The following is a 13,948-nucleotide window of genomic DNA, read 5'->3' on the forward strand; positions in this document are numbered from 1 at the left end:
TCCCTCCCTCGTTGAAGCAAGTCTCTGCAAAAGCCTTTTTTTATTGCGGGATAACTGTATCTACAACTTTACGGGAATGCTGCTGTTTAGTTTATGTGAAGTCTGTTTCTTTACTAATGAAACAAATATCGTAACTCAAACTGAAAATGACAATTTCTAAAGTCACACGAGGGGGTGTTACCAGTCGATAGAACAGCCGAACGCGAGGTCACGAAAATGTCACCGCCTGTCAATAATCACCACGTGACAGACAGCACATGGAAGATGGGCTATGGCAGAGAGTCGGACGAGGGAGAATGACGGTTTGCCTCGTCGTGTTTTTTCATGGGTATTGCAATACGTTTTCAAAAGCGTTATCGAACGTTCTTGTACGCTACAGACTCTTGTACACGCAACTGATAGCTGTTTTACCTGTCGGTGTTCAGTCAATGTGAATTTGAGCGTCAAAGTTGTAGCCACATGTTGCATTTCCTTTTGTTACCGGAAACCGCCATGCTCGCGAAACAGAATTTCAAATGTGCGAGAATGTAGCATGTTTGTGGCTTCTGCGTGAATAAAACTATCGATAACGGTGTGCCGTGGGTGTATAATTTCTGCCCTGTTTGTGTCAGCGTGTGTTCGATGTTGTCAGATTCCCAATGAAATGTTGTTCAATACCTTCTACTTACACGGTTGGCTGCATCGACCTTGTTGACAGTGATTGTGGGCGGAGTCTAACCCACGTTTGTGATAGTTTGTGGTGGAGGCTTAATCTTGTTTACTGAGTGAAGAGCCCGACAAAGCTGAAGAGTATCGACCACTCAGTGTCAGACTTTGACAAACTTAAATTAGTACTTATGTTGATTGTTTCATTGTCTTCAATAGGCCTATTGTAAAGTCTTATGAGCCGAATTGTTTGATAGGCATTTCTTGTGAGCCCTTATCAAAAACATATTTCTCGTGAGCCCTTGTCAAAAACGTAAGGAACTTTGGTTTCTACTCTTTGAGAGACATTTTAAAGTTAGACAATGTCCCATCCCATCCACTCCAAATCCTAGAGAACATGTGTGAACCATCTAGATCACCTGTCGCCATGGACGTGGAGACATAGGTTGGCCCACCTTCTGGCCCAGATCGAACCATCAGTGTAAAAAGACAAGGTGCCAATTCTGTTGCTGTTGCCAATTCTAATGTGAAATCAGCGCTGTACTTTGTATTCACTAGGCCTGAATGTAGGGGCAAGAAGTATCCCTGAAACATGGTTAGAAATAATAAAGAAGTTACCAATAAATGTACCAGTCTTTAGATTACTCAACTGAATCAGGTATTTCTTTAAATAGGCGGGGCGGTCAGGTAGCCTAGTGGTTAAAGCGTTCGCTCGTCATCCCGAAGACCCGAGTTCGATTGGTACAATGTGTGAAGCCGATTTCTGGTGTCCCCCGCCGTGATATTGCTAGAATATTGCTAAAAGCGGCGTAAAACCAAACTCACTCACTCACTTTAAATAGGCTTCAGTGTGTTGCATGTTGACTAAACTGGCAGACAGGCGCTGTGGGGATGACAGAGCATAATAATAGCCGAGTCCCTGTGACATGTCCTGGAGGCAATCTCTCTCTCTCTCTCTCTCTCTCTCTCTCTCTCTCTCTCTCTCTCTCTCTCTCTCTCTCGCAGGCTCCACTTCAATTTATTATATAAGATAATTTTGTTCTATGACTAAATGTTAGTATCTCGCACACGCATGCTGAGCTCTAGTACCAATACTTGTGAGGGGGATACAACATGCAGTCAAAACAGACGCATTTGCATCCTTTCTTAAGTTTTCATGCATATAGTATCAGGGTTGAAATGATACATTGGTGCACCCGGTGCATCATGAGTTTTCATGCGATGATACAATACATGATACAGTCGTGCCTCGTTTATACGGACACTTGCGTCATTTCACAATTCGTCCGTATAAACAAATTTCCGTATAACTGAAACCAGCTTCTTACTGGAAGAGTTACTTCCCTTCAATTATGCAAAATACACAAGGTAATCTTAATCCCTAGATATAAAACAATTCCTCGTAATGTTCTCGTAATACATAATCAAGGTCAACTTTGACCTCTGACCTCCACAGGCGCCATATTTATCGAAGGGGATTACATGTACACTAAACAAGCGCGTCTCAAACGTAACTCAGTGTCACTTGGTTAATTGACTTCTCACGAATCAAAGGATTTCCACCAGCGGAAGTGTATTGTCTGGATAAGTGAGACAATTCTGAGTGCATTTCAGTGTTTTGTGTATGAAAATGACCGTCCGGTTCAGGAAACTGAATTTCCGGATATATACGGGTAAATTTGTATAGTAATTATTTCGTTTTGAATGAAAATCGTCCGGGAACCGAGGTTTCCGGATATCTGAAGTCTGTATAAGCGGGGCACGACTGTACATTGTTTTCTGTAACAATACAAGATGATATACTTGCTGAAATAATCTACTCACTATTTGTTAATTCGTTTTTGCTGTCGTGCCAAAAATATAGGATCGGTTTGCCCTGATAATGTTGCTTGGTTTGTCAGAACCATATCTATTCTTGTGAATATGATCATGGGGATTTTTATGACTCTTTGTGAAGCCAGCAATAGTTCTCACAATTAAATCTCGTTTTCAGGGTGCCAACAGTTATGGTCAGCTAGCCCAAGGACATAAAGATGATGTTCTTGAACCAAGGGAAGTAACTTGCGTGCCTGATGATATCTTCAGTATCTGTGGTGGAGGGGGGCACACGCTGGCAATAACAAGTGAGGAACTGCTTTGATGTCACCAATGTGAGAATGTCTTTGTGCATCTTGTATTTGTCCAGATCAGACACTCCAACGTGATTGGAGAACGATTGTACCGTTGAGAAGTGTCTGGCTGAGTATAGCAGTTCCTGACACTGATCAAGCATGGCTTTGATTCCGCACATCAGTACAACGTGTGAAGCCCATTGTTGGTGTACTCTGTGATATTGCTGGCATAATGCTAAAAGCGGCATAAAGCCATACTCACTCTGACATTGGGAATTTTGTTTAACTCATGTCTGCAGCAAATGTCATTAAAATTCCCAAATTCGAATTAACATCCTTTCCAATTCGTGATACTGTAGAAATGACAAGTTTTAATGCCTTGAGGAGACCAAATGATAAAGAGGAAGAGCCTTTGTTGTTTAAGATTAAACAATTTACATGCAAGGGGCACTTAGTTTGGAATTCCAGATCAATCCCTGATTGGACCTATATTTTTGCAGGAAACGGCAAGTTACTTTCATGTGGATCTGATGAGAAAGGTCAGGCAGGTCAAGGTCATGATAAGACGACCTTGACATCTGTGGAAGAACTTGAAGATCAACAGATAATAAAGGCAGCAGGTGGCTGGGATTTTACCCTTGCTCTGTCTGGTAAGTATATGTGTATAAGGAGGAACAATTGCTTCTGTTAAGCATGTTAAGAGTCGAATATGCCAAATTCAAAACAAATTGAAACGAACGCTAGGGTTTATCTTACCGCTACAGATGTTGTCAGCCTTGTTCCAGTACGATCATATTGTGGAACAGAGCCCTTAAGCTTACCATGTTGTCTTATGCAAAGGGTGGAAATACAATAAAATGATTCATTTCCATGGTCTGTGGCGGGAAACCTTGAAGGCCTTGCATTTTGTGTATTGACCCCGGTCAGAGAAAGTTAATCAACCCTGTGATACCAGGTGAGAGTTTGTCTGAGCACACTGCACCAGTCTGATGAGGCGACTGAAAGCTACAGGTGGTCAGACCTACTGACTTGGCTGATGTGTGTCATACCCTGGTGGTCAGACCTACTGACTTGGCTGATGTGTGTCGTCCCGTGGTGGTCAGACCTACTGACTTGGCTGATGTGTGTCGTACCCTGGTGGTCACACTTGGTGACTTGGCTGATGTGTGTCATACCCTGGTGGTCAGACCTACTGACTTGGCTGATGTGTGTCGTACCCTGGTGGTCAGACCTACTGACTTGGCTGATGTGTGTCGTACCCTGGTGGTCAGACCTACTGACTTGGCTGATGTGTGTCGTACACTGGTGGTCAGACCTACTGACTTGGCTGATTGGTGTCTACCCTGGTGGTCAGACCTACTGACTTGGCTGATTGGTGTCTACCCTGGTGGTCACACTTGGTGACTTGGCTGATGTGTGTTGTACCCTGGTGGTCACACTTGGTGACTTGGCTGATGTGTGTCATACCTGGTGGTCAGACCTACTGACTTGGCTGATGTGTGTCGTACCCTGGTGGTCAGACCTACTGACTTGGCTGATTGGTGTCTACCCTGGTGGTCACACTTGGTGACTTGGCTGATGTGTGTCGTACCCTGGTGGTCAGACCTACTGACTTGGCTGATGTGTGTCGTACCCTGGTGGTCAGACCTACTGACTTGGCTGATGTCTGTCGTACCCTGGTGGTCAGACCTACTGACTTGGCTGATTGGTGTCTACCCTGGTGGTCAGACCTACTGACTTGGCTGATCTGTGTTGTACCCAGGTGGTCAGACCTACTGTCTTGGCTGATCTGTGTCGTACCCAGGTGGTCAGACCTACTGACTTGGCTGATGTCTGTCGTACCCTGGTGGTCAGACCTACTGTCTTGGCTGATCTGTGTCGTACCCTGGTGGTCAGACCTACTGACTTGGCTGATGTGTGTCGTACCCTGGTGGTCACACTTGGTGACTTGGCTGATGTGTGTTGTACCCTCGTGGTCACACTTGGTGACTTGGCTGATGTGTGTCGTACCCTGGTGGTCAGACCTACTGACTTGGCTGATGTGTGTCGTACCCTGGTGGTCAGACCTACTGACTTGGCTGATGTGTGTTGTACCCTGGTGGTCAGACCTACTGACTTGGCTGATGTGTGTCGTACCCTGGTGGTCACACTTGGTGACTTGGCTGATGTGTGTCGTACCCTGGTGGTCAGACCTACTGACTTGGCTGATGTGTGTCGTACCCTGGTGGTCACACTTGGTGACTTGGCTGATGTGTGTCGTATCCTGGTGGTCAGACCTACTGACTTGGCTGATGTGTGTCGTACCCTGGTGGTCAGACCTACTGACTTGGCTGATGTGTGTCGTACCCTGGTGGTGTGGGACACAATTCATGTTATCAAATACTGGTTTGGACCCGTGAAATCTTGGTTAGAATAGGTCTTCAGCAACCCATGCTTGTCCTCTGTGAAGATCCGGATTAGAATAGGTCTTCAGCAACCCATGCTTGCCTAAGAGGCGACTATGATTTGGGTGTTAGACTCGTTGACTTGGTTGATGCATGTCATTGTATCCCAATTGCGTGGATCGATGCTCATGTCAGTCACTGGTTTGTCTGATCCAGACTTGTTTATTTACAGACCGCCGTCATATAGCTGTAATATTACTGAGTGTGGAGTAACAACAAACAAACAAATACTGGTTTGTCTGGACCAGACCTGGTTTTAACGCCGCACTCAGCAATATTCCAGCTATATGACGGCGGTCTTTAAATAATCGAGTCTGGACCAGACAATCCAGTGATTGATATCATGAGCATCGATCTACGCAATTGGGATGGATGACATGCATCAACCAAGTCAGCGAGCCTGACCACCCGATCCCGTTAGTCGTCTTTTACAACAAGCATAGTCGCCTTTTACAGCAAGCATGGGTTGCTGAAGACCTATTCTACCCCGGATCTTCACGGGCCTTGAGACTATGGCTTTATACATGATGAACGTGGTAAAGTAAAAAGACCTTGACATCACTCTCCCTCTTGTCTCCAGTTAAAGGAGAAGTGTTTTCCTGGGGCTCCAATGCTTTTGGACAGCTTGGATCTCGCACTACAAAGTCTTCTTCTATTCCCGTGAGTAGAGAAGAGATATTTGATAACATCTGACGGTATGCAATACAACCAATATACAGGTATTTTGTAAAGAGCTACAGATAAGCTCCGTATTTGCGTAAAATACCCCCCCAAAATATTCAAAACCCAATTACTTTCAATTGACTTTCGTACAGAAACACATGCATTAAATGAAATTCTCAATTGTATAATAACAGCATGCATAAATACCCAATGAAGCTTTTTCAGCATGCGTACACTGGAGCTAATATCCGAAACACAATTTCGAGCCAATTTTGAGTCAAGCCTATGGCTAGAACCCTGATCATACGTCTTAAACATAATTATTTTTTTGAAATCTCAAAATGCTTACTCATTTGGGGAAAAACCCAATAGAGTGATGAATAGATGAGTGAAAAAATATTGGTTACCCAATGAAAAATGTGATAACCCAATTAAAATAGAAACCTTCGAGTAAAAACTCAATTGCTCAAAAAGTTATCTGGAGTTCTGATTGTAATACAGCTGTTGGCAATACACATATTGCAATACAAACTTTATGTATTAATATTTTCCGATACGATAACAGGAGAATTAATATATGGTTATATAAATCATATCAACTATTGAGGCTTTGGGATGGGCTGGATTCTTGTAAAAACAACAAGCACTTCGCACTGTTTACATATTTATAACCGAATAGGTAGTCTCGTTGATCCATTCCGTCATAACCCATCTCACAATCTGAAGTTTGGATTATTGGGTGAAAGATCACCCTGTTTTGAGTTGTCACTTGTTCGGCATAATCATTTAAAGATTAAACCATCAGCCATGAAGTGTTATGGTTTTTATTTCCCCATTTGAACAGATCAAATATGTTTCACAAAGATTTTTTAGCCCCAGTATGTATTGCAATACAGCTCTCCACATTGTGATGTATGCAATACAATTAATGTGTTCATACACCAACCCTAATACTCTGGACAAACGTTTTCTTTCTTCTTTTGGGGCACGGGTGGCCCAGTCGTCTAAGGCGCCGCAATTCGGTGTGCAGAGTTGCGTCCCTTGGTCACGCCAGAAACCTATGATTGTGGATTAGAATCCCCGTTCGCCCCGATTATGTTTCTAGGTTTGTCAGCACCATACCCATGCTCGTGGGTTTCACCGAAGTGGTAAACGTCTGAGACCTGCATCACTTCGGGCTTTCCTCCCACATTAAGCTGACACGCCATGATATAACTGTAATACTGTTTAAAGCGGCGTTAAACCCAACTCACTCACTCACTTTCTTCTTTTTGTGTTTTTAGGCATTTAAATTAAAATCCTTGCCTCAGTTGTGAAAAATTTAAAATCATGTTGTTGTTTTTCAGCACAGTGACTAATATGAGTGCTTTAAATTTGTTGAAAATTATGCGAGGTGGTTGGTGGAAACAAAAACATCTTGTATCATGTCTGAGGTTACTTGGTTTTTTTTATATAGGTGGTGGTGAACATTCCTGGCAGGCCCAAAGTTGTTGATGTCTCGGCTGGTCTGAGACATGCAGTTGCCATCACAGGTAAGGAAAGTGGGAAGAAATTGTCTCAAATATTATTAATAATCAGATAAACATACAGTGTTTGCAGTGAGGAGCGTGGTTACCTGTAGATTTAACCACGCTAAATTGAATTTTGAACTGAATGCGCAGTACTGTTCTAAAAATGTTTCTAGGTTTGTCAGCACTTTTCCCGTGCTCGTGGGTTTCACCGAAGTGGTAAACATCTTAGACCTGCATCACTTCGGGCTTTCCTCCCACATTAAGCTGACACGTCGTGATATAACTGGAATACTGTTAAAAGCGGACGTTAAACCCAAATCACTCTCACTCACTCACTTCTCTGTCGTGAAATGTTCTGTTCATAGTGGCTTTAAATCGCTCACTCAGCTCAACTAAACTCAGTGTCTAACAATGATACCATATTTTCTTGAGTATAGTGCGCACCTGAGTATAATGCACACTCCCCCTCTAGCAGATTCGGTATTTTGGAAAAAAATAAATTTGAATATTATGGGCCAAAAAAATTACACCGTACCCCTTCAGCGAATTTGGGTAAACCAACAGGTGATGAAAAACTTGGTCAGTACAAATTTGAAATTTGAGATAAAAAAATCACCAGACATGTTGATTTACCGTTTAAATTGTTCTGCTGGCATTGTTTTACATCCAGGGATTAAGATTACCTTGTGTATTTTCTCGTAACCTAAGCTGTACACACGATTTCTTGGAATCTACGGTGATTCAGTCAAGACACACCCAATGATATAACTTAACAGGATTTTAATGCAAGGATCAGCATAAATTTATCTGAAACTATTTTATCAGGAATAATATATTCCAATATCTTGTTATTTTAGTTGCAGCTTGTACTTAATATATTTAAAACAATTATAACCGTAAGCGAAGCAGCTGATCGCTATTGCCGGTTATTATTTTTCACATGGAACCAGTTTGACCAGTCACCGTCGAGGCTCCCGCACATGTTATCGCAAGAAGTACATGTTGACGTAGAATCGTCAAACTATAACAAATATGACTTTTAATGAGTCAAAGTATGGCATTTATGATATATAAATCCATTCTCTGTCAACTGAAGTTTGTTTCAAGACGTCATTAGCGGTAATCTGACCGTGGTTGCTGTTAATAAAGGTGAGTTGTGCGATCTTCCGATCGCTACACACACGATTTCCCCAAAATTTAATTAAAACAATATTAAAAGGAACTTTTAAGAAAATTATTAAATAAATTACAAACATAAGTCCAGATAAACATAGAACACTTTTTCAAGCCAGACAATGTAATTACATGATTAATTGTGTACTTAAGTGTGGATTTGTTGACATGGTATTTCTGGTGTCGGCTCATGGTAAAGTCTTTCCGTTGGGGGGAAAAAACCATCAAAACTCATTATTGCATGTATAATGCGCACCCCCTTCTACACAGCTGTGTTTTATAGAAAAAAAGTGTGCACTATACTCAAGTAAATGCGGTAGTTGCTGCAGATGTTCCCACCAGGTCTGGCTGAATTAAAGTGGCCGTACTTATTGTAGCTATTGAACATATCCAGCCAAGATATTTTTAAAGAAAGTAACCGTTCTTGTTACAGAGTCTGGGCAAGTTTATACATGGGGTCAAGGTCGGAAAGGTCAGCTTGGAGTTGATCTGCCGCCTAAGGTGCACAAAGTTAACCAACCAACTGAAGGTGTGTGTTAATGGCAGTCAGTGTTGCATGGACAATAGCACATCTAAATTAGGGAAAGAAGATTTGTTGAATTTTGCCTGTGTTTAAGAATATGATATGTCGGTCTGCCATCTTCATGAAACGTTACAACAATTGGTGTGGTGATTGTACCATGGTTTGGGAGTGTCAGACATGAGTCGTAAAATTCAACGTCTAACACTGTTGTGTTGTTTGTTTTTCACACAACGTATTATGGACATAAGAATGGAATTTCAGTTGTCAAAATATACACAGATCAGGTTTCATACACTGATTAATATTGTGAAGACAAAGATCACATGACTCATGCAGAAAACGAATAAATCTTTTGTATGAAATGAATGAATAATCATTTTAATCTTGTTAGTTTATCGAGTTATAATATTAAGTGGCGCTCTTAGCAATAAGTACAAAAACCTATTTTGGGTGTATTTTAGAAAGTGTTTTTTAATGTATTTTTGCAGTCAAGTTGCCAGGCAGTTTGTCAGCTAGACTTGCAGTGGCCGGGTCAAACCACACAGCGGTTCTCACCAGTATGTATTACATGTGTTTACTTTTGGTATGTTGGAGGTCTATTGTGTAAGGAACTAACATTGTTTGTGTAAAAACATTTTTCAATAGATGTTAGAGATGTTCATTTTCCAATCACATGATTTTTGTGACTCTTGGCTGACATTTTTCAGTGCTATTGATCTGCATTGGATTGTAGGAAAGGCAAGACTAGTAAGGGGAGATAACTAAACAATTACCTCTGATATCATCTCCCTTTATTGAAATTCCTCTTTTTCTCAAACTGTAATTGTTTTGTAAAGATGGTTGGAAAGGACAGTATGTTTTGTATTTTATACACAAGTGACAGTCGTTGCCAATTATCCCCTTGGCCCTAAATTTATGAATTGAAAGTACTGATTATAGACAAGCTGACACACTGTTGACATGTCTGTCCAGATTGCTGAAATATAACGCCAGTCTGTCGGTTACTCTCTCACTTGGGTCTCGTCATATAAGCACTGCAATTTGCTGTGTCAGAGTTATGTCCCTTAGAGTGCGGGATATTTGTGATCATGGGTTTGAATCCCAGATTTTCCCAGATTATGGGCCTTGGTTTGTCAGCACAATGTACAGCATGCTCATATGGTTTACAGAAAGGGGTTAACATCTGAGACATGCATCGAGCTGAGACACTGTAGTATGACTGAAATACCGTACGAAGCAGCATTCAGCCCAACTTACTAAGGACCCAATGTTTCCAAGGCATGGGGGGCACGGGTGGCCCAGTCGTCTAAGGCGCCGCGATTCGCTGTGCAGAGTTGCGTCCCTTGGGCACGCCAGAAACCTATGATTGTGGGTTCGAATCCCGGTTCGCCCTGATTATGTTTCTAGGTTTGTCAGCACCATACCCATGCTCGGCGTTTCACCGAAGTGGTAAACGTCATTAGACCAGCATCACTTGGGGCTTTCCTCCCACATTAAGCTGACTTGCCATGATATAACTGGAATACTGTTAAAAGCAGCGTAAAACCCAACTCACTCACTCACTCCAAGGCAAGGGTGTTAAATGACTTATAAAGGGCCAGTTTCCACCCTTGCCAAACTAGGCTGGAATTCTGGAGTTACATAACTGGTAATAGCCATTGGTGGCACTACGACAGAGCCCTGAAATTCCAGCCTAGTTAGACAAGGGTGAAACTGAGTAGACTTTGTTGTCAGTTGCCTCGGGAAGATGTAATGACCCTGTATTATGAACTGTTATCGCCAGGTACAGGTGAGGTGTGTATGTGGGGCTGCAACAGACATGGCCAGATGACCCTCAACCCAGAGACCACCTCCCAGCATGCATTACCGCACCAAGTTCCCTCAGAAATGTTCAATGGGAGAAGAGTTGTCTCCCTTCACTCGGGTTGGACCCATCTTGTATCGTGCACTGGTAAGAACTATGCTAGTAGACATTGTTTTTTATTTCGTATGGCATGTTTTCTTTGCTACATAATTATATATGGGTTAGTAACATTTAACACTTTAGTGACATTTTAGTGTTACTGATGACTTTATGTCATTTGAGTTAATGGCCTCAAATAGAAAATGGCTTTTATACATAATTGTGCTTTACTTTATTGAATGCAATGTTAAATACCTCTCATTGTAGAAATGTTCGTTTTTAAATGTTCATTAAGTTATTTTTTCCCCTTTGGCCTGTCTACAGTTTGAAATGCCAGCTAAACGGCTGAATATTTTCTAATGATTTTTCATTCTTGTTTCAGAGGATGGATCAGTATATACCTGGGGTCGTGCTGACTATGGTCAACTAGGGAGATCATGTGACAGATCACATGACTGGATACCTCGACCAGTCATCAGTTTGCAGAATAGTAAAGCTGTGACATGTGGATCTGAGCACAGCCTGGCCATTGATGGTGTGTACTCTACTCTCACCTGGAAATGAATTACACTTTGTCAGCAAGGGCTGAAAATGTTTGTGGAGAGTTGTGTCCCTTAGCTGTGCCAGGATCGGCTGTATGTTGGTTTCAGATCTAGATTTGCCCAGGGCACTGTTCCACAAAGCGATCTTAGCGCTACGACTATCATAAGCCAGTGTTAAAGTATAGGTTGGTTGGTTGGTTGGTTGGTTGGTTGGTTTTACGCCGCACTCAGCAATATTCCAGCTATATGACGGTGGTATGTAAATAATCAATTCTGGACCAGACAATCCAGCTATTGATATCGTGAGCATCGATCCACGCAATTTGGATACGATGACATGCATCAACCAAGGCAGCGAGCCTGACCACCCAATCCTGTTAGTCACCTTTTACGACAAGCAGGGGTTGTTGAAGAGCTATTCTATGCCAGCTCTCCACGGGTTTTAAGTTTGGGAGTTACGATCACCTTAGCGCTAAGATGGCTTTGTGAAACGCTGTCCCGATTATGACCCTTGGTCAGTAAGCATTCTTGTGCCTATTGGTCTCATCAAAATGGTACACATATAGATTTACAACCTTCATCCCAGGGGAACAACTCCATGTACATTCTTGTTGCGTTCTAGTCTTGTTGAACAGAGTTACACGGGGGGGGGGGGGGGGGGGGGGGGGGGGGGGGGGGGGCGGTGGGGTAGTCAAGTGGTTAAGGCGTTCACTTGTCATGCCGAACACAATGTGTGGAGCCCATTTCTGGTGTCCCCCTGCTGTGATATTGCTGAAATATTGCTAAAAGTGGCATAAAACCATACTCACTCACTCACTCACTCACTCACTCACTCACTGTAACCGTTACCCACGTTAGCTTATCCTGACTCATAATTATTGCTTGTCTCATCTCATTTCCGAAAGGAAGTGCAATAAGTATGAGTCAGGATAAGTATATAGAAATTATTTCTTCAAATGCATTTTTGAAAACTTTGGATTTGTTTCTGGTCATAAATTTCTGATTTTGAAATCAATGACCTGCTGTTCTTCAGGACATCTAAACAACCACATAAAATCATCATTAGTACATGGCCCACTTGCCTGAACTATTTTGGTAAAGGCGAATACAAATAATGTTTTTCTTTTTTTCTCTTCCAGCGTCTCCATGTTGACTTAGGCTGTGTTTTGTGAAAGTACCTCAAATATTCAGATATTGTGTGTTTCAGCGGACGGACATCTTGTGACGTGGGGCTGGAACGAACATGGGATGTGTGCTACGGGAGATGAAGTAAATGTCAAGGTTCCTCACATGGTGGCAGCACTGAATGACAAGGAAGTCGATCATATTGGATCTGGCGCTGGACATAGTTTTGTGATTCTTGCTGGAACGCCTTGATCCACGTTGCAGGAACGCCTTGATCCACGTTGCAGGAACGCCTTGATCCATGTTAAAGGTACACCTTGATCCACGTTGCTGGAACGCCATGATCCATGTTAAAGGTACACCTTGATCCACGTTGCTGGAACGCCTTGATCCACGTTGTAGGAAAGCCTTGATCCACATTGCTGGAACGCCTTGATCCATGTTAAAGGTACACCTTGATACATGTTGCCGGAAGGCCTCGATACATGTGAAATTCAAGATATTAGAACAAAGGTACTGTGATATTGAATGGACTGTCAACTGCTTTGAATCGGTTGTGATTTTCATTCCACTGTGCATGATATTTTGTTGAGTATTGTTGATGATGTAAAACACAGGACAATCAGTGACACATGTGAAGTGTTTAAACATGTGATAGTGCGTATACATCCACCAACATAACAACTGTCCGTCCGTCACGTTTTGTTTCTGGAGCAGAACTCAAAAACCATGAGATATCTTAACAAAACTTAGCACATAGATTGGTGTAGTGGTGAACTGTTGCCTTTTGATATTTTTGGATTTTTGAAAAAATTATTTTTCAAGTTTCCATGGCAACAACGTTGACTTAGACTTAAAATGGCAGTAGGGCTCCTTCCTGAAGCAGATCTTGAAAACCGTACAATATTTCTTCACCAGACTTGGCACATAGATAGGTCTAGTGGTAAGCTGGTGCCTTTTGATAGGTTAAGGATATTTGAAAACTATATTTCAAATTTCCATAGCAACAAGACATGTCATATTGGCAGGGGATATGAGTATGTCATACTTGTTCTGTTTTGATAAGTATGTTGGAAATTGTTTAAATTATCTACAAACGTCTTTCCATGAATTTGGAAAATCCTCAATTCTCAATGGTCAGTCAGATGTTTCAAGTTGTATATCCACCTCTGGGTGAAAACCCCAAAAGCTGAAGGCCTCTCTTATCTCTCAGGGAATATGGTTTGATGTGGCCAAATCTATCTTACTGCCATGTTTATCGTTACCACAGTTTGAATACAAACTTGTATGTCGCTAAAGTGCCAAACG

At 42.1% G+C, this 13,948-nt stretch overlaps 1 protein-coding gene across 1 annotated transcript; it reads left to right on the forward strand.

Moving 5' to 3' along the window:
* Positions 1–271: 271 nt before the first annotated feature.
* LOC139461746 (secretion-regulating guanine nucleotide exchange factor-like) lies at positions 272–12,892 on the forward strand. The gene is made up of 10 exons (XM_071243203.1): positions 272–328; positions 2,639–2,768; positions 3,257–3,406; positions 5,781–5,860; positions 7,320–7,395; positions 8,981–9,076; positions 9,559–9,627; positions 10,854–11,021; positions 11,356–11,508; positions 12,723–12,892. The coding sequence occupies exons 1-10, from the start codon at positions 272–274 to the stop codon at positions 12,890–12,892; spliced, it is 1,149 nt and encodes a 382-aa protein (XP_071099304.1).
* The last annotated feature ends 1,056 nt before the right edge of the window (positions 12,893–13,948 follow it).

This window comes from Haliotis cracherodii, unplaced genomic scaffold (assembly GCF_022045235.1).
Source record: "Haliotis cracherodii isolate W230 unplaced genomic scaffold, xgHalCrac1.p SCAF_15, whole genome shotgun sequence".
Lineage (NCBI taxonomy): Eukaryota > Metazoa > Mollusca > Gastropoda > Lepetellida > Haliotidae > Haliotis > Haliotis cracherodii.

Bases quoted from the DNA above. Each gene is read 5' to 3' on its own strand.
- LOC139461746 (XM_071243203.1), top strand. From the start codon at position 272: ATGGCAGAGAGTCGGACGAGGGAGAATGACGGTTTGCCTCGTCGTGTT. The intron at 3,407-5,780 runs GTAAGTATATGT...TCTTGTCTCCAG, and splicing joins TTTTACCCTTGCTCTGTCTG to TTAAAGGAGAAGTGTTTTCC. The intron at 5,861-7,319 runs GTGAGTAGAGAA...TTTTTTATATAG, and splicing joins CAAAGTCTTCTTCTATTCCC to GTGGTGGTGAACATTCCTGG.